At 38.9% G+C, this 27,536-nt stretch overlaps 1 protein-coding gene and 1 pseudogene across 1 annotated transcript in view; both read left to right on the top strand.

The window, feature by feature from the left end:
• The window catches only part of LOC145770977 (ubiquitin carboxyl-terminal hydrolase 7-like), a 163,712-nt gene that overhangs the window by 128,191 nt on the left and 7,985 nt on the right, over positions 1-27,536 (top strand). The window contains exons 7-9 of the mRNA XM_082582719.1: positions 3,039-3,350; positions 23,135-23,269; positions 23,647-23,835. Of these exons, the coding sequence (XP_082438845.1) occupies positions 3,039-3,350; positions 23,135-23,269; positions 23,647-23,835 (636 nt within the window). The remainder of the gene's footprint in view (positions 1-3,038; positions 3,351-23,134; positions 23,270-23,646; positions 23,836-27,536) is intronic.
• LOC145775605 (uncharacterized) lies at positions 21,416-22,029 on the top strand (annotated as a pseudogene).

Genomic DNA, 27,536 nt, shown 5'->3' with positions numbered 1-27,536 from the left:
AAAAATAAACTCAACCTATTTGATCTAAACTTGATAGTAATAATAAGTTGACTTTTTTATTTGGGTAATTCTCATTTTTCACATGCTTTAGATCAGCATAGCCCCACACATTCACGTTTTGCAGTAGTCATACCATACCTTACCAAGTCACCACAGAGAAAAAATGTATCCTTCTCACCCATGGTGACGTCACAGCGGCGTTGCCGTTTTTATTTTCGCAGTTGAATGAGTGCCAGATTCGACGAAATTAACGAAAGTTTGCAAGCGTGTAACTTAGTAGCCTGTTGATATTTTTTACGATTTGCTGGTCAGGGAAGTTTGTTAGTGTCATCTCTTTGGTATCTTAGGTAAATTTAGCGAATTTATTTTCCTGTCAGAGGCACTTTAACTTGAATCCCACGGCGTCGTCGTCAAAGGAACGTCCGATGAAAGGCAAGCTTGTTATAATTCGTGATATAATCCAGAATAATCCAGTGCATCCAGTGATCAGTTCACATTCAGTCAATTCATAGTGAGATCACGTCGTTACAGCTCACAGTTAGCAAAACAAATCACGTCGGGGTCACCAGAAATATGTAGCGGACGCTGCTTTCAGCATATCCACCCATACACAGCCATCAGTGGGATGGCGACATTCCTGGGCAAAGTCGACAAGGAATGATAGGACACGAGGTCGATTACGTTGCTGTATCGTTTACTAACGCAACTCAGAAGATCAATGCTTGCTCACAACGTAATTGTTTATAGTTTTAATCTTCGATCCAGCACACAGAAAGTAAAGGAAAACACCAGAATCATCAAAACTCCATCACCAACAACTGGATACGAAATGTTGTCGCTGCTACATTATTAACAATAACTTGATCCAAACGTCATCCCGGCAGTGCCAAAAATAGAAAACAGTAGCAACAACGAAACCGATATATTGCTTTAGAATTACCAAGACTGATTTCTTGATACTGGTTTTAAGTTCTGATTTTAGATAGTGCATTCAACTGAAAGAACCGACTTTTCATACTGAACAAAAACTCAACAACTGATTTTACATATTGTAGAACTCTACAAAAGACCAAATTCCACATAGCAAACGACTGATTGATTTTAAATCATGAGCTAAACTTCTTTAAGAAGGTACTAGTGTAGGATTGCGAGTTTTACATACGATCACACAACGCAACACGACTGCAAATCTACATAACGATGAACCAAGGTAGGAATTCGGCATAGTGAAGTTGATTACTGAAGTAGAATTCCCGATTACTGAATTGCATTCCCGAGACGTGCAGTTATGCGCTCAAGGCGGAGCCTTCTGGACAATTCTAGTGACGTGTACGTGTGACGTCAGAGACGACAGAGCTCTCTAGCGCTACATACTTCTTTGCAGACATCAACCAAGAATTGCATACTGGTGCGACATAAACCTCCACTGAAGGTACTTGCTGAAAGTTCATAGTTATCTTTCTTTCGATGTGGCTACTGTGCTTAAACTTTTTGAAAATCTCTTCTCAATATTTAGCCCAGAAGATGGCCCAATTGCATTCTTGAATACTGCACCAACCAGTAGTTGAAATATATGGTGCCGATACGCCAACTAAAAAAGTTCCTTTTTTAACTCTACCTCTACGTGACATGCTTCCTTCCTTTGTCCTGTGTTTACTGTTAGAGAAATTTGTGACTGTGTCATTCCCTAAAAACACCTTGAAAAAAAACACTTTGCACACCAATTAATTACAATGGTTTTTACCGATTTTCTGCTTAGCACCTCTAACTGTAGTAGCCAATTTTTTTGAAATTTTGCTGCTACCTTCTTTGAGCCAATGTAAAAAATGATCAGATGGTTGAAATTTTTTAGTAAAAAAAATGAAAAAATGTCGTATTTTTCGAGACCACTGTATTATACAGTTATAAATAGCTAAGCTAACAAAGTTTTGAATTAATGTAGTGGTTTTGACAAAAAATAAATAAAAACACTGTATCACAAATTTTTAATTGTGATCTCACACTTTCTTATTCAACGACAAAGAAATCAGGTTTTTGAAGTTGGCTTGATGAACTCTCCTAAATAAGCTTGCTAAATTTTAAAATGAAGACCTACTGTGTGATCAAATTTCTGCTTCAATAGTGCAGTCAGTTAAGCATTCAACTTTGTAAGCCAAGAAATGGCAAGGTTAAACAATGCTGGTACAACGTTTGAGGTATCTGCTTGAGCAACGTACTTTGAGGAAACTAAGCAAACAACTCACATGCAACAACTCTCCAAAGAAGGTTTAATGTCACTCTGTCAATCTGTGTTCAAAGCTTCATTGTCGGCTATGTGGCCTAGTGGTATGACGCTTAAAAGATGGGTAATTTGACACCGCTCTGGAGATAAAGCACCTGGCTACACCGAGGCAAGGCTTTTAAGGACATGCCAAAATAATTTATGTCCTTGCTACTTCCAGCTATTTTTGTGCTGCATATTTATTTTTCAGTGTCCTGTGTGTTGTTGCAATGAGTGCAAAATAACAAATGAATATTATTATAGGCCTACTATTGTCTACTACAGCAGCTTTCAACCTGGGGTCCACAGAACCCCAAAGGGTTTGCAAAGCGTTTTCGAGGGCCCTTGAAAGTTTCCGAAGTTGCATCATGGGGGATAGATTACAACATTTCAAAATTAGTTGTGTTTTATTTATGTATTAGCCCAAAGTGATTCTCAAACTGTGCGATGCCCTGGTGTGTTGTTTAAAGTTTCAAAGATTGTCACAAAAAGGTTTGGTTTCTTAACAAAACAACTTTTATGTAAAAGAGTTAATTTTTTTATCAGACTAAGTAATAAGTATGTATGTTCAGTTTTATGCTTTTGAAACAGCAGAATAAATGCGTGATTCAGAAAAATAAACGTTAGTCAGCAACCTATTAGCACTTGCAGTTTTGCCATCATAGTGATTCCAACAAAATGTTGATTAGTGTGCAGAAAAAGAGTTGGAAGCAACTTGTGAAGATATGGTTGAATGGTTACGTACACTAATCTTATTGATATACAATCTTATTATTAGGTGCTTGACATGGAAACTGAACTTCGAAAAAGAGGGGGTTTTCCTTCTGGAGTTCAGATCCAGCTCTTTGAAGAAGTAAGCTCATCAGAAGTTCGTCCTCTCACTGATCGGAATAGACAACTGGGTGAAGTCATGGACAAACTGATGGATGGCAATATCATCATCTTTCAACGAGTAGCCCAAAATCTCCCTGATGCATCCCGCTACTTTCTTGACATTTTCTACCGAGTAGACGTTTTGCTTTGCGACAAAAATGACCCTTTAGATCAAGGCTTTGTGGTGGCGTTAAACAGAAATTGGACATATAGTCAAGTGAGTACTACAGTTAAACTCTGTGCATTTTTTATAAATGCAATCTGAGTCTATGCTGTACCTACAGCAGTAATCTGCTGTTGAGTTAGTGTTGTTGCCATGTCAATGTTCATTTCAGGTTAACAGGAAATTAGTGACATTTCTACTTCGCTTTCTCGGTGCACAAATAACCTGAAAATGAAGTGCTTTTAAACACGGTGGCATTTATTAAACAAGCTGTGACATAATATTTGCCATTCGTTATTGTGAAATTGTTGTGATGAACAATTTAATGCATTATTTATTTCTATGCCATTAGTTTCATTGTTTGGTCTTTTAGATTTTGGTATTGTACTGTGTAAAAAAGGTTTAAAAGCTTTGACATTTGTTAGGTTCAATGCATTGCAACTGCTAGCGGTCAAACTTGGGTGGTATTGATTCATATAGCATTAATGTGGAGACGTTGATATAATTACATTATTTCAATTCACTCCACAAAATTCTAACAATAAAGATCATTTTCTAGACCAGAGGTCTTAACCCTTTTTGAAACCTTCAAATCTGTATCAGACACTTGCAGACACTTCAAAAGTGTTGTTATCTGGAATTGTAGTTTTTCACGTCACCTAACTAAAACATACCGGGCACTCGTCACCCCCCTCCAAGAGACCCACTGCACCTATGCAGATAGGCTAGCTATTCCCAACTACACGCTTTCCAGGTCTACCTTAGGAAGGAAGCACGACATTGCCACGTTTGTCCATGAGAGCCTGAAGTGGACCTTTGTCGACCAATCCCCAACTGATGCCGAGATTGAGTAGGTGTGCATTTGCATCTCACACTACAGCATCGTCAAAATCTACAAGCCCCCACCCTCGCGAATGTTGCCACCATCCCTTCCAACGTTCCCCTCCCCCAGTTTCTACGCTGGCGATTTCAACTGCCAACACATCAACTGGGGCTACTATAACACAAGCAGCGACGAAGAATTGCTGGCTGACTGGGCCTCTACAAACCATCTTTCCCTCCTATTCAATCCAAAGGAACCAGCCAGTTTCCACTCCGGCCGCTGGGAAACAGGGACAAAACCCTGACTTGGCCTTCGCAAGTGTCGACAACTCTCTTCCAGACAGACGTGTGCTTGAGAAGTTCCTGCAGTCCCAACACCGGCGTCCCTCATCATCGCCCCAAAACTTGTGGCTCCTGTCCCAAGTTCACCTGTGAAGCGATGAAACTTTAAAAAAGCCGATTGGAATCAATACAGCCTCCTGACCAATGAGTCTGCTGCAAAGTTACCATCGACTGAAACATGCAACGCAGAATCGCAGATGAGACATACCAGGACTTCTGCAATGCCATAATAACAGCGGCAAAGGCCATAATACCATGTGGCCATCTCCAGCTATACACCATCCTGGGTCTCTGAGTGTGAGGTTCTCTATCGCTCCTACCTAGAGCTAGGCGCCACACCTGGTGCTACTTCTAATACCGCCGCCACCAGAGTACTTGAGCGGCTAGACACAAAGAAGCTTGAGCGATGGAACGAAGCTGTCCAAACCATCGACTTCTCACACTCAAGCCACAAAGCATGGAGCACCATCAACAACCTCATTTGGCGCTCAAAAAACTCTCTTTGTCAGTGTTCCGTTTCTGCTAATGCCATCGCTTCCCAGCTAATGCAAAACGGGGTCTACAACACAAAGGACCGCAAGGCATCCTGCCTTGTTGCCAAGGAAATATCTGCCCTGTGGCGAGTGGAAACATCACAAGAAGAAACATTCTCTGGATATTTCATTCCAGAGGAATTCACCACCGCCCTCTGCCTAGTGAAACCACACAAGTCTCCAGGGCCGGATAAGATCTGCCCTGAGCTTGTGCTCCATGCTGGCCCTGCCCTAAAGTCCTGGTTACGTAGATTCTTCTCTTCCAGTCTGCATCACCTCAAAACAGGCCCGTAGCCCTCGCCCCCCTGGCAAAATCCCAACATTCTCGAGCAACAGCTACAAATGATTCATTTTTTCGGCCCCCCCTTGCTCTGCGGTCTGGCTACAGCCCTGCCTCACAATCCCAAAAATCTGAAGAACTTTAGTGGTTGCGTTCCCTAAGCCTCACAAGCCACCAGAGGACCCAAGGAGATCGTCCGATATCCCCCTTTGTGTTCCTTTCAAGATCCTTGAAAGACTGATCTATGCCCGCGTCAACCCAATCATCGACCCGCTCCTTCCAAAAGAGCAAGCTGGGTTTCATCGCAGAAAATCCACCGTAGATCAGATCACACTCTTAACCCAAGACGTCGAGGATTGCTTTAAGGCAAAAAAGAAGGCCGGCGCTGTCTTTCTAGATCTCACAGCTGCCTATGACACCATATGGCATCACGGCCTTACTTGCAAGCTGCTTCATCTGCTTCCTGACCGACATATGGTTCATATGATTATGGAACTTGTCAGGAATCGAAGCTTCACCCTCACCACCGGCAACTCACGGCAAAGCAGACTGAGACGTCTGAAAAAGCGGTACACGACATCTGGGTGAGACCAACTGGGCGAATCCCACTTGGGCGAGGGTAGCGAAAGGTTAGCCGTTCAGAATGGTGGTGACATATATAATTTATGTAGTTGCTTTGCGGCGTCACGGTTTATTGTGAAGCTTAAGAGAAACCTCTTGACCGTTATCAAAACTTGTAAGTCGCAATACCGATGCTGATGATACATTCTGTTGAAACTTTTTTCGGTATAAGCGACAGGCAGCAGAATCATCCGGCAACCACTGCGAAGTTCTGATACCGTGTGACTTCAAGTCTTAAAATGTAATGACTAGGGCCAGTAAAAGTCATTAAAGTCTTTTTTTTTGGTGGTATAGAAAGTTGTCAAACTGATAATCAGTGAAACAACGATGTTGCTACGGGGGTCAATTTAAAAAGTTATAAAGTTATATTTTCTGTTTTAGATCATCAAATATGACTTTTAAAGTCTTAAAATGTAATGACTAGAGATGTACCGATATATTGGTATCGGCGATATCGGCCATTTTTTTAGTATCGGTATCGACAAAATTTGGCCGATACTAAACATGTAAAAAAGGCGTTTGCTGCGGATTTTTTTACAAATGCAAAGATATAATTTTATTATAGTAGTAACTAACGTCACATTGATGTAGAAAAATAACAACCTGTTCAAATTTTTGATTCGTCACACTCTCATGACTTCTTGCGCAGCTGCGCGCACCTTTTAACATTGGTTGCTTGCAGTGATTCTTTCACATAAACAAAACGTTTTGTTTCAGCAGTTTTGCGTTGTTCGATTCTTAAGTTGTGCAGGAGACTCAATTTCTTCAATGTTTATCATTTGTGTTTCTTTTTTACTCTCAGCAGAGTATAGAACTTGTGAACGTTTTTCATCCATACAACGTCATGAATGAAATTATATCTCAAATCGGCGTAATGACATCATTTAAACATTTTATCGAATAATGAATTAACAAATTCGATCGTGGGGCACTCTAAAAGCAAAAATATTTAACTTGACATGAAAATTTAGCCTCCGGCGATTTTTATTCTGTAGCCTAACATTCAAAATCGCAAAACTCATACTGCGCTGAGAGATGGTGGTGGTCCGTGATGACAGGTGCTACACCACATTAAGTAACGTAACAGAAATAGCGAAGAGCAAATATCAGTATAAAAAAACACAAAAATGTGACGCAAATCGGCAACATCAAACGACATAGATGTTCTTTGACTTATCAGCAGCAAGTGGTGATAACTGTGGCCCTGTGGGAGTTCGTTGTGCAATACGCAGCCTACTTACTCTGACATTGTTTAAGCTTGATGAGTTTATTACAATGAAACATGGGAATTAAATCACAAACTGATAGAACCAGCTTACTAAAAACAACCAAGTTTACATGGGTTTTTTAAACGTTTAGCAACGTAAAAACCATGCAAGATTATACATTTTGCTATCTGGGTAGTCTTGGCCCACCAAAAGCTTCTCAACCAAACGACAAGCGCCCTTGGCTTAGGGGTAAGAAATTTCACATACTGATATCCAATTGAACGAACCCGAACCGCAAACCATCAGATGTTAGGTTGTCTATCCAATTGTGACCATTTCAGCATTCAGCCAGTGAGTTGATTATTACTTTAAACTTTTTTTGGTAATTACACAACAAACAAGAGATGGTGGGAAGCTGGTGGTGGAAATGCAACTTCCCAGCAGTGGTGAGAAGTTGCATTTTCTCTTTGTTCCAAGAAACACAACCTTGATGACGTCATGAACAGCGTAGCTTTTGATTGGTTGATGGTTTACATGTTCATGGTTCAATGGGATATCAGTATGTTAAAGTGCTTACCGTCCTTAGGTTGCACATTAAGGTGGATCAAAAAAAATTAATTTTTGGGTTCAGCTTAGTGCATCTGCCAAAAGTTGCAGTTTGGGCTATCTTTTACATCATTTTTGACCCCGTTTGACCCCTATCCAAGAGCTCTCTAGTGGCCGCCGAGCCAAAATTCCTTAAATTGGCTATAATTTTTTTTCTAGTGGGTGCAGGCTTGTGGTTTTGGTGTCTAACCCCACTAAATCAAGTCTTGGGAAGTCATTTCTGCAGTCTAAAATCATCTATGGGCAAGCAAAATGACATCAGAGCCTTTATTCAGCAAAAATGCTTGAAAAAGTTGGAAATTTATTGTTTTTTTAACCTTTTGCAGTCTAAGTAGACCCCTGAGATGCAAAATCACCCCTGGGATGATGTCTACATATTGGTGTCAACAAGGTCCAAGCATCTCCGTGGGGTGCTTTTGAAAATTGGGAAATTTAAAAAAAAAAAATTGGACCTCAAAATGTTAAAAAAAGGGCAAAGAAAAACAAATTCATAATGCTTCTAAAGGTATTGCTGTTAATACACTAAAGCAAACATATAAAAGCAAACAATTACCGTATGAAGTTTTGCAAAAATGCCTTTAATTTGTGCATCCAGTTATCCATAGCGTTACAGTAATGGACAAAAAATGCACAACAACGGGTTCAGGCAAAATCAGTCTGTTAATGTTTTGTTGAGGAGCTTATATCAAATCCTACAGACATATCTTTCTTAAAAGCAATGATGACTGACAGCGACAGGACAGCGCAATAGCCAGATTTGACTATTTCATTCGCACGATTCAGAAGGAAAGAAAATAGGATCCTGAGTGCAAAAAATGACAAAAATACTCTAAAAAAGAAACACAAAAACTGCTTCTACTGTAGCTCTTAAGATAAGGAACTTCTCTGGTCAGCTTGTTTACATCACATCGGTGAAATCGTTGTGTCACGTATCTTTGACGATTTAAATTTGTTGGTCGCTTCAAGCACAATATGTTTACCTGGGGATTGTGTGACTCACCAGCCTGTATTTGTGGTGACTGTCAAACAGCACAGCACATCATAAATCACTGTCCAGTGTTTCGACCTGAAGAACATGTGAATCTCATAGACCCTGATATGAAGACACTGCTCTGGTTGCAACAATTGGGAGATGTTACCTGAATTGCTGCCTCATAAGCAAGAAGAAGAAGAAGAAGACGATTTAAAGCTAGAGGTTTCAAAATAACCAGAAATGAGCATCTTCATGAGACTCCGCAAGAACTGGGATTCTATTCCACAGTGGCCAACTGCTAAGTACACTGGATATCAACAGCTTTCCAGTAACAACACACGATCTCATTGAGAACCTCGAAGATGACGTTCAACTTGCACAAAGCAAATTGTTCATTTGAGGCAACTATAAAGAACTTATGAACTTGTGCAATGTGCAGTGCTTACATCAGTCCTGGTCTACAAAATGTGAAATTCTACCGTCCTGGGGCCACACACAAGGCCAGATAGATGGCCAAATTGACTCATTCCTTTTAATTGGTGCTCCTGGAAAACCAAATAGCTAAGTTACCTAAGGGAACTATCACATCAGTTCCACAAGTGGCTAAACTGAAACATCTCATGAACTTTATTTCACTTGTCTACTGTACAATGTACATATTGGTTTCAGTGTGTAGTGTTATTGTAGATGCTCCTTAGAACTGTTTGACTATGTACAAGAACATTCTCAGATACGGAGCAGTACATAAGTTGATATCAGATTCTGCTGAACGTAGCTTCAAATGTCACTTTTGGTATCTCTCTGCTGAGATGGTACCACTGGCACTGTTCAGCTCTGAAGTTTAGGAAGAAGAAAAACGTCAGATGGCTGATGAATTTATACATGTAAAACCTACAGATCTTGTTTTTACACCAGCAGATCGGATTAACACTGTCTAGCTACAGGAAACCACGTTTTCTATCAGAAATCAATCTGGAATCAAAACTGACAGATTTTATCAAAAAGGACTTCTTTTTTTCTGTTTTAGAGATAAATGATGATTTTCTTCCTTTATCAGTAGAGAAATGGTCTGAATCAAAGTCGTACCAGAAAGCTGTTTACAATGTTGGTTCCATCAATGTCACAAATGATGTGGCTGAACGTGGAGTTAAACTGAGCACCGATTACCTACATAGTGCCAGAAACGAGGAACACTATCAAAACACTTTACAAATAGTTGAAGCCAACAGAAAAGACACACCTAATTTGAGAAAGAGAAAAACCTAATATCCTCTTGCACAGATTAGACTAATCGATCACATTGCCTTAGAAATGTGACAAAGTGTGTTTGTAAAAGTTAGCAGTTATACGGATTCAAGTTTCCTGTAGCAAACTTACTAGCCTATTGTTAACCTTCTAAATGTGTAATAGATCTATTTCTAGTGTGAAAGTAGAATTTTAGACCACTTCCGCTCACTGAAGTTGTATTTTTAGTTATTCCAACAAACCCGCAAAAAATGTTAATTCACAGAGAACTCGCATAGACAAGCATATTCTTTTAATTCTTTGTACAATAGATAGTCAAACAGGCATACTTTTATGAGTTTTATGCATATGATTTTGTTAAAACATACAAATTCTGCAAGAAGCGTGAAAATAATTCCATATTTACTTAATGGCAAACCTGAAAATTTGAATGGGATGGTGGCCCACATAAACGTGCCTCAATTCTACTGATTTTGGTCCAGCAAAGATTCTTGGCTTGTGGAAGAATCTCACAAATCTACAAGTCAATAGTACAAAAAAAGTAAAAAACAAGGGGGCTGTGTGCACGCTACCCAGGATGTGTTCAATGGGATGCTTATTCAGAAGCCAAATGCAAGTTTTGCCTCTAGTAAACATCATATAAACTCAATTGTAAATAAACCATTTAAATAAACAATAAATAAAGCTGTGATAAATGCAATAGTTAAGTTTACACTTAGGCCTCATATCACCACCACCACCTCATTGGACAAGAGGCCAGTTTGCACACAAATGGTCATATACTGGTGTGTTATACCATACCTAGGTTACACTTTTTTAGTATTTCATCCATAAAACTGCCCATTGCCCAAAATATCTAAAAATGTCATTTCTTCCCCATAAAAATGCGTTTTTTAGAGCAAAAATGTCATTATGCAATTTTGGCTGCCCAATGCCCATGCATCATTTTAGATTGCAGAATTGACTTCCCAAGCCTTGATTTAGTGGGGTTAGACACCAAAACCATTAGCCTACACCCACTAGAAAAAAAATTATAGCCAATTTAAGGAATTTTGGCTCGACGGCCACTAGAGAGCATTTGGATAGGGGTCAAACGGGGTCAAAAATGTTTTTTCAAGTACCAACGTAAATAATAGCCAAAACTGCAACTTTTGGCAGATGCACTAAGCCGAACCCAAAGATTCATTTTTTTTATCCACCCTATTGCACATTACTTGTCGAATAATTTTTGTACCACTACACAAATCACTTGGTTTACATTTTACATCTTAAATCAATTCTATAGCCTATTTGGAGAGTTTGTACAAACCCTTTATCAATTTTTCAGAAACCCCAATTATGATGTAATGTTTTTTCTCTTATACCCCAGTCCTCAATCATGGTGGCCTTTCATTACTAAAACCTACTATTATGACACAACAATGCGGTTGAGATTGGATTCTTGAATCTTTAATTAAATTATGCCAATTCAAAGCTTTTTTGAATAGTTTTATGCAAATAAGGTAAAACTTAGCATTTGATATAATTCCTTGCAAATACCAAAATTCCTTCTTTTTGTAACACTACTAAAGTATCGTCCGAAATATTGGTATCAGCCTAAAAAAGTGATAACGGTATTGGCCAAAATATTGGTATCGGTACGTCTCTAATAATGACTAGGGCCAGTAAAAGTCATTAAAGTCTTTTTTTTTGGTAGTGCAGAAAGTTGTCAAACTGATAACAGTGATACAACGACATTCCTACGGGGTCAATTTAAGAAGTTATAAAGTCATACTTTCTGTTTTAGATCATCAAATTTACATTTTTTATTAAAATACAAAGATTGAACCCTAGTAACTTCCTAAATACAGTTCAAACAGCTCCTGTAGACATTGAAATTTGATAATTTGTGGAAGGGAGGCAATGAGAGTTTTCACGCTGAGTTTCATGAAGAATTGGAAGCAACATTTTCATTATTTTTTGTAGCCTAGTGATAGCGCTTGCTGTTTGAGATGTTAATTTGCATTGTGACATCATCTTGACACATTATTTTGCAATACACAATCCAATCTCTGAATATTATAAACACTTGCCGTAGGTCACTAGGTCAGCCAGTGTTGAGATCTTAACTACGAAGTAGCTGGATTGGTAGTTACATGCATTAGACATTTTAATTTTTGTAGTGATTTTCAAGCGAAACAGAAGCTTTTTGTTAGTTGTTCGAGAGTGTTATTGTTCAAAATACATGTAAAAACTTACATACGAATCATTAACTACGGAGATTAGCAAAGCAGATCACCAAATGATTTTTGAAAAGTTGTTTAGATCTATCATTGCAATACTGACTGCGTTTTTTCTATTCAAAATGTTGGTGCCTCAATGTTTGTTTCACACATTATTGGGAAGTGTGATTATTCCTTTTGTCTGCTCTTCTGTTTTAACCCAGACAACAAATCTATCGTTTTTTACATAGATGCAACGTTTGCAGACGTTGAATTAATTTAAAAAGCGACTAATTTGCTGTCTGGGTAATGAAGCCCAGGTGTGCAAAAATTGGTTGTTTGCAGAATTGCAGTACAATGTTTAGCACATAAGATTATGCTCTGGGATTGCAGACACTTGTCTTTGTTTTGATCGCATGCCTCTGTCACACCTTTACCTCATTTCACCCATTGCAGACAATCATTCGATTGGTGACCTATATATCTGTATACCACGACATTCTGGAGAAGCATGCTCACAAGTTAAAATGATCTGAATACTTGGTATAAAACACATATGGCAAGTTGTAGTTGTCATCACAATCGAAAGCGTCTTTCGAGTTTCGAACGATGCTCGGCTTCTTTTACAAACAAGTCAGAAAAAACTTCGGTACGAAATATGGCAGAAAGTTCCGAGCCACTATTGAGTCAGAGAAAACACAAACAAGTTTTAGATGTATTTTGAACAATAACACTCTCGAACAACTAACAAAAAACTTCTGTTTTGCTTGAAAATCACTACAAAAATTAAAATGTCTAGTGCATGTAACTACCAAACCAGCTACTTCGTAGTTAAGATCTTAGCACTGGCTGACCTAGTGACTTACCGCAAGTGTTTATAATATTCAGAGACTGGATTGTGTGTTGCAAAATAATTTGTAAAGATGATGTCACAATGCAAATAAACATCTCAAACAGCAACCGCTATCACTAGGCTACAAAAAATAATAAAAATGTTGCTTTCAATGCTTCATGAAACTCAGCGTGAGAACTCTCATTGCCTCCCTTCTACAAACTATCAAATTTCAATGTCTACAGGAGCTGTTTGAACTGCATTTACAAAGTTACCAGGGTTCAATCTTTATATTTTAAAGTAAACATGAAAAGTCATATTTGATGATCTAAAACAGAAAATATAACTTTATAACTTCTTAAATTGACCCCCGTAGCAACATCGTTGTTTCACTGATTATCAGTTTGACAACTTTCTATACCACCAAAAAAAAAGACTTTAATGACTTTTACTGGCCCTAGTCATTACATTTTAAGACTTGAAGTCACACGGTATCAAAACTTCGCAGTGGTTGCCGGATGATTCTGCTTCCTGTCGCTTATACCGAAAAAAGTTTCAACAGAACGCATCATCAGCATTGGTATTGTGACTTACAAGTTTCGATAACGGTCGAGAGGTTTCTCTTAAGCTTCACGATAAGCCGTGACGCCGCAAAGCAACTAAATAAATTATATGTATATGTCACTATCGTTCCGAACGGCAAAACTTTCGCTACCGTCGCCCAGATGTCGTGTACTGTGAAAAACGGCGTTCCACAGGCTCCACTTCTTTTCAACATCTACAGTACAACCACGACCTGCCAACTACCGTCTCTGTAAAATACGCTTACGCTGACGACCTGGCAACTCTCCACTCCACAAAGTCTTGAGAAAATCTAGAAGACACCTTGAGCCAATACATGAAATCTCTCTCAGCTTTTCTCCAGAACTGGCGACTGAAACTCAGCGAAACCAAAACTGTGGCAACAGCTTTCCACCTCCACAATCGGGAAGCTGATCGTGAGCTACACCTCCAGAACAATGGAGAATCTCTGTCCTTCTGCCCCGAACCAAATTATCTTGATTGATTGAATTTTTATCCTCGGACTAGGAAAGCTTCTTGCAGAGCTTAATCCTGGCAGTTTCGCATACTTGTAGAGGCTTTGAATCACTAATGCAGGCCCGGTCATCGAGATTGACAGAGTGAAGTTTTCGATTTGTGAAGTCTTGTTGCCGGGGAACTATTCCATCCATTACATGCCGCTGAATGGAGAGCAGTCCTTAACGTGCGTTGCTCAAGCACACACCCCGAGAGTCGAACCAGCACCACTTGATCTTGAAGCTTCTTTGTTCCAGAAGTGAGGCGCTAACCAATTGAGCTATCGGATCTTGGGGTGACACTGGACAGATCGCTCACATACTTCCACCATTTGGTGTCACTGCGCAAGAAACTGACAATCCGCGCTGCGCTGCTCAAGCACCTGGGAGGCGAGGGCTGACACTTTGCGTATAGCAGCCTTAGCCCTTGTCTACTCTTCAGCAGAGTACTGTGTACCTGTTTGGTGCCGTAGTGCTCACTGCCATAACATCGGCACTGCCATAAACAGTGCACAGTGACTGGATGCTCACTGCCATAACATCGACACTGCCATAAACAGCACCCTACGCACAGTTACTGGATGCCTGCGTACCACACCACTGGACAATCTCCCCATTCTCACTGGCATCCAACCTGCTGAGTTTCGTTGCGAAGAAGCCATTCTGTCCCTTGGTCGACAGACATTGGAGCCTAACCACCTTCTCCACCACAAGATCTCTGCTCTCCCAAACTAGCACCCCCATCGACTGAAATCAAGACACCCATTCGTGCCAGCCGCTAAACTTCTGATCAAGGAAGCTGATGAACAAGACATCTCTGCGGCTGCTTGGGCGGACCATAAATGGAAGTCAAGCACCACCAGACTCTATTCATTCATCCCCGACGCCGACACTCGCCCCATTGGCCTGACACTACCAAGACAGGCATGGGTGCGCCTGCACCTTAACCGTCTCCATATGGGCGTCGGGCTTTTCCGCTCAAGCATGCACCAATGGGGAATGGCCTCTTGTGAATGTGGTGTCCTCCTGTGAATGTGGTGCCGAGGAACAAACCGCAGACCACATCATGAATTTGTACCATCTTCAAGCCACCTAATGTAGTGGAAGGTCGGCGTGTCATGGATGATGAAACCAAAGACTGGCTGCTCTCTAGTAGCCTTCCAGTGTAGTCCGGGAACATCGTGAATCTGGGGTGATAAAAGGATAGACCCTCGTCCCCAGAGGCTCACACGACGACTAAAACAAATGTTTCATACAGTGGAGAAGAATTTTTAATCTTTTCTGTTTATCATGGTACCCAGCTGCATTGTAAGACAATTCTTTGTTTTACACATTACAATGTGGTAGCTCGATGGTGAGACAGTGAATATTATTTTGGTATTATTGTATATTAGATTCCTTGAATGTCATATTAAATTTTTTTTGGTAGGTATGTTCTGTTATGTCACATCTCAACAGGAAATTAAGCAAATCTTCAAACCAATTACACTAATAAACCACAAACAACTTTTAAGTATCGTAATTTATTAATTATGCTGCAAATTCGAATTTTTTTTTATATGGACTCCTTAAGGCAGTGGTTCTTAACCTTTACTAACCTGCCGAACCCTTACGTTAGTATGCAAGCTTTCATTGAACCCCAAATTTTCGGTGATTCACAAAAACAAAAATGTGCCATATTTAATAATAATAGGCTACATTACTGTGTCAATGAGACTTTTGTTGTTGTTTTTCTGAGAACAATAGTGAGATTCGAGGCTTTCTCTCGAAAACAGAAATTCTTGTGTCATTTTTGCATGGAAGCCGGTTTCGTTTTTGTGCTTTAACATCCATCAGAATACTGTAGAAAGCGCATGCTCATGTCGGTGTTTTTTATATTGTTGAGCTGTCTTACGTGGTTACGGATGGCATGAGAACTTCAAGGACAACTTTTGTGATAAAGAGGATAACTTTCCATTTGTTTGCACCAAAACGTTTGAAGATTTGTTGTGTTGAAGTTTATTTTTTGCACCTCACTTTCTTGAAGCTCGATGATGGCATCCAAGCATGGACTGTTTATATCTGCTGTTGTAGTATATTTTCCAAAAATATTCGCTGATATACCATTCAGTAGACCGTGTGGCGTGTGTTAATGTTTCAGAGGACGTTTGCGCCAAACCCCTGAAACAGCTTCATCGAACCCCAGGGGCTCGATCGAACCCTGGTTAAGAACCACTGCCTAAAGGGTTCGAGAACTCTTTGTAGAATATCGTTGTTCTAGACTACAAAATAAAAGCATACTACAAACTATTTAGATTGGTAGTGACTGAAGGAACGAAGGGTGTATTATTTTATACCGTACCTTCACATGACAGTGAAAACACCAATAAAGTGAGTTGATCAATTGAGCTGTACTTTGTCCCAACTACAAGCACCTACTCAAAGCAATTCGTTTTTGTACATTATCATCAGTCGTCATCACCGCCTGCAGCAGATTGCGCATCAACATGGGTTATTTGCTTCCAAGAGTGGCGATTTTTAGCCAGCTCGCCCAGTGTCGCCAAGTTGAGTCCGGTCCATGATTGAATGTTGTCTTGCCATCGTTTTGGTTGTCTGCCACGTTTTCTTTTTCCTTCTACTTTGCCTTCTGTGCAAACTTTGCTGATTCCGAGTTGTGATCTTTTAGTGTGGCCGAACAGTTTTAAAACTTTTGATTTTATTATTGCTGCAATTGGATGTAGTTTTGTTTCTAGTTAAAAGATCTTCTGTTTTCGTGTGGTCAAGTAGCCTTTTTTTGGTCATGCTTCTCATGATGTAATTTTGGAAGGTAGTGAGTTTTTTCATTGTTGATGATGTTCAATTTACGCATTTTAGACTATACAACACCACTGGTAAAACGTAGGTGTTGAAGATTTTTGATTTTAGTTTGATTGGGAGTCTATTGGATGTTAGAATATTTTTGTTTATTTCAAATGCTGCCCACCCTAAGCCAATTCGGTGTTGTACTGCAGTCTTTCCATCGTTGGTTGCGGATAGTCGGTGGCCAAGATGTATGAATTCTGGTACTTGTTCTATTTGTTTACCGTAGAGAGATTGAGTGTGTTGTTAGTTTTGTCGGTTGTCATACATTTGGTTTTGGACACATTTATTTTGAGAGCGAATTTAGCAGCATTTTTTGACAGAGCATCTAGGCATTCCTGCATTTTCAGTTTAGAATTGTTCTATCATCTGCGTAGCTTAAGTTGGATATTACATGACCGCCGATGGTGAATCCAGTTGTACACTCATTTTCTGTTTCTGAGATTATTGCAGCAGCTACGATGCAAAACAGGATAGCAGACAAGACATATCCTTGCTTAACGCCTTTTATAATATCGAGTCGTCTGGTTGTTCCGATGTTTTTTTTTGATTAGTGCTTTTGAGTCGTCATACGTTGCTTTCAAGAGGTTGATGTATTTTTTGTTGATGGAAGTTTTATCTAGAATTTGCCAAAGGCAGGGTAATTTAACACTGTCAAAACGCTTTTTTGAAGTCAATGAAGGTGATATGGACGGGATTGTTGAATCCAATAGACTTTTCTATAATTTGTTTCAGCGCTAGGATTTGCTCGATTGTTCCTCTTGGTTGGTAGGCTGCTTGTGTAGGGTGGGAGGGATGCATAATTGCATATAGGTATTTTTTTATGCATGCCGCAATTATAGTGATAAAGAGTTTGTATATATATGACTGAGTAAACTTATTGGACGGTAATTACTGCAGTCGAGTCTGTTGCCTTTCTCATAGATTACAATTACTACCCTTCTTTAAAATTGCTGGGTATCTTTTTCGTTGTTAATATAGAATTGAAGAGGTGAAGCTATGTGATTACTGATTAGGCCTAGAGGTTCGCCTCCTGCTTTGATGTATTCCGAGTAAATGCCGTCTATACCGGGACATTTCTCATACATTAAGTTGTTTATAGCATTAGGTATTTCGCTTCTTAAAATAGATGGGATTTCGTCAGAGGCAGAGTCATCGATGAGTATCTGTTGTGGATTGTTGTGATAGAGTTCTTCATAGAATTTTGCCCAACGTTTGAGGATACAGCTTTTGCTCGTGAGGATGTTCCCTTTTGCATCTTTAATTCCCCAACTGATGTTTTTAGGTTTTGTTTTAAGTTTCTTTCAGCATAATAGATTTTGTGTGGAGGAAGGGTGTTGAGTTCATCAATTTTATCTTCTAATTGCTTTATTTGGTCTTTTTTCACAAGCTTCTTCGACTCAGATTTAGCGATTTTGTATTGAGTAGATGAGGATCCATGTTCTTTTCTAATTTTTATGTTTGGATTGGATGGCTTGTTTAGTTTGTTGCGACATCCAGTTCGGTTGGTTTTGTTGCATTGTTCTGGGAAAAACAACTTCTGATGCTTCCCGTAAATCCCGTAGTCCTGCAGTTATAGTTTCTTGTATGGACTCTGGGTCTGTCATTTGCTGTAAAGTGGCATATATATTTGTTTTGTAAATTTGCTTAGAAGTGTTCAGCGATTGGTTTCCGCTTCTGAGGCCATGAGAAGCTTATTCTGAATTTTGTACGTATCATTCTGTGGTCTGATATGTCAGGAGTGTTCAAGGTAGAGCTGTCCAGGACGTTTAGTCTAGAGGGCGAGATGCGTGATAGGATAAAGTCTATTTGGTTTTTTGTTTTCCTGTCAGGAGAGGTCCAAGTAAAAAACTTTTTCTTTTGGAACCATGTGTTAGTGACTTGGAGGTTGTTTTTTATGCAGAACTGGCCCAGTAGTTCTCCTCTTGTATTTTCGGTCACCAGAGTGTGTTTTCCAATTGATGACGGGAATGTTTTATGTAGTTGACCTAGTTTGCAGTTGAAGTCTCCCATAATGAAGAGGTGATCTTTTTTTGGTACGTTGTCAATGATAACCTGGATTTTGTCATATAGTTCTTGGACTTCCTCATCACGGTGGGATGAGGTAGGGAAATAGCACTGTATGAGAACTAGTTTTGAGAATTTTCCTTGAAGATGTAACACAGCAAGTCTGTCAGATATAGGTTGGTATCCTTCCACAAAGGGAGCATAGGATTTGTGTACCAGGAAGCCGACTCCGTTAGGTCAAGAGGTTTCATTACTTGATATGAACAGTTTGTGATTAGAGGTGTTATGAATTGTAATTTGGCTTTTCATGACTTTGGTTTCAGCTAGATCGACCTCATCCCAATACATATTTTCGAGTTCATGGATCATTGCTTCAAGTGCGTGAGTGTTTAAGTCGTTGATTGTCCTTGGATTGTATGTGCATAGCTTGAATATTTGTTATTTTTCTTCTTGTAACCTTGTCTTGTTCACTTGTCTTACATCAGTCCGGGGCTGCTGATGTGCCCTCCTCGTCGACATGTGAGGATCCGGAGGTAGCCTCCTCTTAGATGCGAAGCTATTGGTTGACATATTATTCCATGTGATTTCACAAGCCGTACTGCTTCCATGCTGGCTCATGGCAGGTTGGAAGAGAGTGATTTGATTTTGTGTCACCATCACTAGGAGATTGTCTTACTGGACTAGAGGGCTCTCCTGCCCTGGTCAATTTTCGTACATAAGTGTAGACAATACTATTAATACTACAAAAAGTGCTCAATGCCAAGAAAAAAAGCCAAGCAGAGCAAATTACGTCAAATATAGTTATTACTTTCTAAAACCTCTACAACTTGTTTTAAAAAGGGGATCATCAAAAAGTACTAAAAAATATGCAAAAACAATAAATCGGTAATACCTGAAAAGAAAATTAAGAACATTATAGAACATTTAGAACAAACTTTCTGCTATTCTTGACAGAAAGATGCTTTAGTTGTATTATGAATCGTGATGATGGTCTGGCTATTTTGCGGAATTTATCTGGCCCAAAAGTTGATTGTTTGCGAAAAAATGTTATTCAATCATTCAAACAACATGGCTTAAGTAATACTTAATAAGTATTACTGTGGAAATTTGCCTAACTGAAACTGATTTTCTTGATCTGACTTTGAATTTACAACCTGGTAAATTCTGACCTTACTGGAAACCCGACAGTGATCCTATTTATATCCATGCCTACTGCCCAGTCCAACCACCTAACATTAAAAAACAAATCTCGATAATGATTGTTTGCCACATCATTTGGCCAAAATGAATTTGATAAGACTGCATCTGTTTGTAATGATACCCTTTTAAAAGGTTAGGGAGAAGGTTCACTACAATCCTGCTAATAACTATTTCAGACTCATTTCCATCCACTTTCCACACCATCATAGATTGCATAAGATATTCAGCCATAATACTATTAAGCTATAAGGTATAGTTGCAGGCCTCGAAATATCCGGGGGTCATGGCGGACATCACCTCCGGAATGACCTCGAATGTCTGCCGAAGCCGACTCATTGGTCGGTCATAAATGACCGCCGCAAAATTCTTGACAAAAATAGAGCTAATGCAGCAAAATATATTTTAAATTTGAATTGTTACAATTGTTTGTTTAATGCGAACAAATACGGCGCTGAAACAATAATAGTACAGGCAATTGCTTTAAACATCACATTAGAGTGGCGTGGTTAATGAGCTGATGGCAAAAGTAGCCATTTTTACATCATTTCAACGCCTTGCAATGTTGCCTTGAAATTAAGTTGTCTGAACTTTTCGGCAGAATATGTATTCTAATTTTAGCAATGAAGATTATTGCGTTACATTGATCGTTTGTTAAAAAGAAACGTCACAGAGAAGCAAGTCTCAGCTGGGTTCCGCACGAGCTTAGGCGAATGTGGCGCCCTTATTCACGCTAATACTGATAGAAATAGAATTTCTGCACTGCGCCAGCAGTAATCGCTTGGCACAACGATTCTATAACGCGAAAACCACGGAATAAGTGATCGTAGTTGCTTTTGTAATAAGGAAATTTGGATTGTTGTTTTCAATTGTGTTTATTGCATCATTACACGACTGTCATTAACGCACTGATTTATTTGCAAGCAATCTGCTCCAGTACACTTCAGGGTCGGTTAATTAAGCCATCAACCGTTACAGAGTTATTCTGTTGTAAAAAATCTTCTACAAACACGACTACACAATACTGATAGTGTGATTTTGTGCAAAATCGACATGCAAAAAATATGTCCGGTTGAGATATTAAATGTCCGCTGAAAGGGCCAGTCCGGAAGGACATGCTTGACCGCCGGAAAAAAGTACAAATTTCGAGGCCTGAGTTGTACTCCGAATGTTGCAAGCATCATATCCACCTGCAATAAATCAATATTGAATAATTAATGAACCATCTCAGCTTGGTTGCAATTGTATTGTAGGATGAAATCAGATTGCTCTTTGAATGGGCAATGCTTGCAGAAGGCGTCAACCGGGGCTACTTTGATTTTGGGAGTTTCTATGATAATGCTATCATATGCTGTCTTTGGGCCAGGTAAACAAACGTGGCGTCGAATTTTAGCAGAATGGAGGAAAGAGAGTCGTTCCAAAAACTCCATTCCGAAGAATATTTTTCCTATGTTGCTCAAAAGACTCTGTGATGGGTTGAACGAAAAGCAGCAAAATTTGGTCTCATGGTTTAAAGCCTGTGGAATTTTCTCAAAAGACCTAGGAGCAAGTGCTGAAGTGACTGCCACCTGCCAATTCTCAGCCAGTTGAAAAAGTGCTTGGTAATGCAGTCGCCACAATGCTTGAGGAATATATTTCACCAAGACAAACAGCATCAAGAAAACGTGGTCCCAAGATAACTCCAGGAGCAGCAATTTCATCATGTGATAATGCTGATTTAAATTCATCTTGATCTGATGCAAGAAAACGCAAACGTGCTGCTGCGGAACCCAATGATTCCAGTGAAGATGAAGGGCAAGTTTGCGCCATCTGCAACCTCTTGGACCCTCCACGAGGTAGAAGCAGAGATGTGGATTGGGAGGGATGTGACAATTGTGATTTGTGGTATCACAAAATCTGCCTCAAGAGACAATGGTGGATTGAGTGCCTCCGATTATTGCAGCTGTGCTTAACAATGTTTTTTTGACACTTTCCGTATGTTTTTTATTGCTGTGGTGTTTTGTTTAATGCAAAAAACTATCAGAAAAGCCCCAAGGGAGGGCTACAATGAACATTTTAGGTATTTACAATGTATTATCATAGTAGCTCCAACCCAGGGGCTACTACGATAATTTTTAAAGTTGAATAAAAAAGTGTGAAAACATAAAAATGATTTTTTTCTATTTTATTGAGAAGCTTAGGACCAAAGTGTTACTCATTCAAAAAACAGACCCTTTTTGAGCAACATGTGAGAGAGGAGGCAAAGAAATGTCCTGAATCTTATCATAGTAACCCCGGTTGACGGTAGTTATTTACAAAGCCACCATTGATAACAGTCCTAAGGTTCTTTATATCATTGGTTGTTACAAAGCGACTTCTAAAAAACGTTTCTCCAACCACAAATGTTCCTTCATGGATCGGTCTACTAACTGAAATAGTACAAAACTATCTATAAAGTGGTTTGGAATCTTAAGGATAAGGGTGTTGACTGTTGATCCTAAAACATCATAGTCCATTCACAGCTATGCTCGGCTTCATGGTGGAGGTAGTCACAATAATTGTAGGCTTTATCTTGCTGAAAAGCTGGCCGTTCTAAAGGCCAATTGTAGCCACCTTCTGAACAACCGTTCTGAACTGATGGGTAAATGTTGTCATCATAAGAAATTTAAACTCAAATACTTCAAATAACATAAATTTAATTTGCTTTCTGCAAGTTACCACGGTTATCGCATTTTGCTTCTCTATGACTTCACAAATGTTTTAATTTAATTTGGTTGGTCACCATTTGAAAGTCTTAATTGAGGCTTTTGTGACATCGGATGGAGGTAGTTCTTTGTAATTCTAAGGGTTTTTTTGCGAATTAAATTAAGGGTTTTTAATATCGTTTCAGGTATTACCGATTTATTGTTTTTGCACATTTTTTATGACCTTCTGACGATCCCCTTTTTAGGGTGAAACAAGCTGTAAAGGTTTCAGAAAGTAATAACTATATTTGATGTTATTGTACTGTATATTTGTATAACTTTTATTTTTTAAATATAGCGTGATTGCTTCCAGTGACATACTTTTTTTTGACAGTTTGCGGATAAAGTAGCCGACCGCTTGGATACAGATCCGATGATGCTTCAATTCTTTCGTGTACAAAGTGCTCGTGATATGGCAGGTAGTGTCATCCGATCAAACTTTGATGGTCAGCTCAAAGATCTTCTACAGGTATCTAATGACCAGCTAAATATGGATAACTAAGTTAATTGTTTTAATTTGATGGTGGTTTCCCTTTATTTGAAGAAATATTCTTCATCACCAAAAGGAATTTCAATTTTTTAAGGACATCAATGAAATGGTTTATGTTGGCTTTCTTTACCCGAAATCCAGAGTTACACACATGTGAACAAAAAAAATTAAATTAAAGATTGTTTCAGACCTAAAGTAACCGGAAAAGATTAAAAGGGTTTCATTTCTTAATTTAAATGATCAAGAAAAGGGAAGAAATGACTCGAACTCGAACTGACTCGCGTGATAATAAATTTGTTTGTTTTTAATATTTTCAATCTTTCCTTTCAATTTATGCTGTTTAATTACTGTTTCAGATTTATGGAACTCGCAAGCCATCAAAGCGGCTCTATTACCAACAACTCACGATGAAAGTTGATGAATTTGAAAATAAAAAACAATTTCGGTGTGTCTTTGTGTATCCTAATTTAAAGGAAGAAGAAGTAGTTTTGTACCCCAACAAGAGCGGTTGCGTTGCTAGCATACTAGAAGAGTGCCGAAAGAAGGTATGCTTTCCTTTCAATCATATTTTTTTAAGCTGGCATGACTATCCGATACAATCAGTTTTAATTTTACTACTCACTGTTGATTAAAATTTACTACTCACTACTCACTGTGTGCCTCTTTTTAATGGCACACCCCTAAATGGAGTGTGCATTTCTGCATGCAGCAACACTGTGTTGTAATCCATCACCACAGTGGTTCTTAATGTATTACACACATAGTTTACAAAAGCATACATTAATCACAGTGTGACTGCCATTGTTTGTAGACAATAAGTAGATTCGACATCAAACCGGTTTCATGCTGTATGCATTTGATAGAAAGTGACATAGAAAAGCTGCACTAGCACAGCTAAGTTAAAAGAAACAAAACAAGAATATTTATAGCATGATGCCAAGTTGCAAATTGCATTTTAACCTAGTGCGCTTTAAGTTCTTGTGTTAAACAAAGTTCAGTTTGGCCAACTTTCGCCAAACAAGGGCTGTAGGCTAGGTATTTCTCTCTGGAGCAGCGTACTGCTCATAGTCAAAGAGGTGCAATTGACATGCACAGTTGTGTCACTTTGTGAAATTTTGGATTTCCCCCTGTTCAGTTAATGCAAATATGAATAATAATTCAAATATGTCAGCAAATATGCTTTGGCTACGTTACAAATTCGTCTCTACCGAAGGCTAATAAAAAATCAATTTTCTGGTCAACCAAAAGCAAGTTGACTTTTTGTGACTATACTCATTACCGTAACTTATGAAAACTGTAGCATATTTTTCTTGGAAAGCCAACAAACTTACTGTTGATAGATTAGGAATACAACTGTTCAGTTTTTGTCAAAGTTAAAAGATATTTTGGCAAAAACAAGCATGTTCATTTATTGATATATTACTTGTATGTGCACTGTGCAGCCTCTGTCAACTGAACTAAAAAATGAAACTTTATTTATTCCATCTAGTATGAGCATTTGCTTTTACTGAGCACCAGATGACTCGCTTTAGCAGTCTCATTGCAACTTTTCAGTTTATGAATTTTCTAGTCCAGTCACGAAGCCACTTGCTATGCTCTTCGTACAAATATTTTGCTTTGTTTGTAAAAAGTCGTTTTGTTGGGGCAAAGATTGTTTAGTTTATTATGATCTTCCCTAAAATTCTTCATTTGATATCTCTTCTTTACGCTTCTTTTAAAACCCTTATAAAGTTGGTCTAGCCCATGTTAACCTGATCCTTTGAGAAGCAGGTTGGTTTTTGTTGCAGAAGATCCACCGTGGATTTAGGCTACTCTTTTAATCATGTGCTTGAGCAACGCACATTAAGGACTGCTGTCCATTCAGCGGCATCTAATGGATGGAATAATTAATCTTGGTGACCGGGCCTGTGTCAGTGATTCAAAGCCTCTACAAGTATGCGAAACTGCCAGGATTAAGCTCTGCAAGAAGCTTTCCCAGTCCGAGGATAAAGATTCAATCAATCAATCCAAGACATCGAGCATTGTTTTGAGGCAAAAAAAGAAGGCCCTCCCTGTCTTCCTAAACCTTACAGATAACTACGACACTGTATGGCATTGGAGCCCAACCACCTTCTTCACTTCAAGGTCTCTGCTCTTTCAAATGAGCAGTGAGCACCCCTGTTGACAAAAATCAAGACACCTCTTCATGCCAGCCGCTCAACAAAGCTGACAAACAAAATATCTCTGCAGCTAATTGGGCGGAGCATAGATGAAAATCTGAATAGAAGTCAAATCCTACCAGACTGCATTCGTTCACCCTCAATGCCCACACCTGTTCTGTCGGCCTGTTCCTTTCCCCTTTTTTCCCTACAAAGACAGGCATGGGTGTGCCTCAACTGTCTTCGTACAGGTGTTGGGTTTTGCACTTAACCATGCATCAGTTGAGAAATGGCCTCTTCCTCTTGTCAAGGAATCAACGATTGTACCATTTTCAAACCACCTTGCAGAGTGGAAGGTCTGTGTGTCTTGGATGATGAAACTACAGACTGGCTGCTCTCTAGTGGTCTTCCTGTGCACACAGTGACCCAAAGAAGGTTGGCCCAACTCCAGCTCTTTTTGGGCCACTGTGTGAGCTTCTTTATATTTCTGTGTTTTCGTTACGTTAATCCCAACCTTACAGAGGTACGATGTATTTATATTTGTTTTTATTTGAACATTGACACAAGTTCATGTGAATAAATGACGGTCTGTTATTATTTTGTATTGCGGTTTATGCGACTTGAGCGTGAAACAAGTTTGGTATGCATAGAACGTAGCTTGAACTGACACACGTTAAGTAGTACGTAAGTCTCAGTCTAGTTAGTCGTCCCTCTTCTTGAAGTTGCAAATTTTAAAGGGGGCTGTCATGCCAGCTAAAACCCCCTCCCCCCCCCCAGTTGCGCCCCTGTATGATGAGACTTTTTTCAAACTTGGTTTCACTGACTTTAATAGAAAACTAAAGTGTGTAATCTGTTGTAAAGTTTCATCAGAAAAATCGATAAAGAAAAATTAAATTTATTTAATAAAAAATCATCCACTCTACGAGTCTACGTAGATAAACCGGCTGAGTTTTTTAACATACCGTAAATGGCAATCTTTTACATCACAGGCAAATGTGATGAAAGCATTTACTGCAGTAAATTAATGTGCTGTTTACAGTTTGTTTATTGTCGTTTATCAAATAGTAAAGCCAAAGAAAGCCAATACAATCGGAGAAAATAAATTGCTGATGCCTGTAATGAAGTAAGTTGTGAAAAGCATGCTAGGAGAAGCACAGAGCAAAAAATTGAATGTGCAGACTAAATGCTGAAACAAAGTGACAATTTTGTGTCCCTGAAATTAAGATAATTATGTGTTGATGAAAACATGTTAAAAACAATCATTTTGGAATACATGTGTGCCCACAGCTTTTTGTAATTTTGTATTATCTACCCAAAGCATACTTACTACTTAGTTACTCACTCAATTGCTCATGTTATATATTTTCAACATCACTTGAAATCTTTTTTTCCATACTGGAAAACAAAAGGGAATTACATGTAAATCCTGATTTCATTTTTTTTTAAATTCGGTTGCTTTTTAAAAAGGTTTGAAACCACTGCTGTAGGCTACAAAGCAATGCAGTATAATGAAAGCTTTGTAACGTTTGAAAGCTTAACCCTTTGAAGGTTGGGGGGGCTGTCAATTCAACTTTTTTGTATCAACATTTGTATCTCTAAAACCACTGAGGCTGCGACTATGAGACTTCTTGACTTTTCCTAACTTTTATTCACCTCTATTGAGCTGAAATTTTGAGCGAATAAAGGTTATAAATTGAGAGATATAAGGCATTTCTCAGCACATCCTCTGAAATATTTCATATTCTATTGATCAAAATTTTCCCACCAGCTGGATGAAAGTAATTAATTTGGCCTCGTTAATCAAATGATTCGTTAATCAAATGATTCAAATTGAGATTATGTAAAAAAAATTTAATCACAACATTGCAATGCATGTTCTTCATTACTCTACCAAAAAATACCAAATAACCCAAACGTCATAAGTCACCTCAATATTTCAACGTATATGAACAGTTCTAAAACTCATATAGTTTTAATTTTCGGATATGCTCAGCGTGAATAATTTTACAAAGTGAATCCCAAGTTTTGAAACCGTGCTTTAAAAAATAACAGAGATATCACTCCTAAAGCATAAGAAGAATCGACAGCCCCCCCCCCAAACTGAGCAA

The sequence above is a fragment of the Aplidium turbinatum genome, chromosome 1, assembly GCF_918807975.1.
Source record: "Aplidium turbinatum chromosome 1, kaAplTurb1.1, whole genome shotgun sequence".
In the NCBI taxonomy this organism is placed as follows: domain Eukaryota; kingdom Metazoa; phylum Chordata; class Ascidiacea; order Aplousobranchia; family Polyclinidae; genus Aplidium; species Aplidium turbinatum.
Note: the sequence above shows the minus strand (reverse complement) of the source record. Positions and strands in the feature narration are given on the sequence as shown.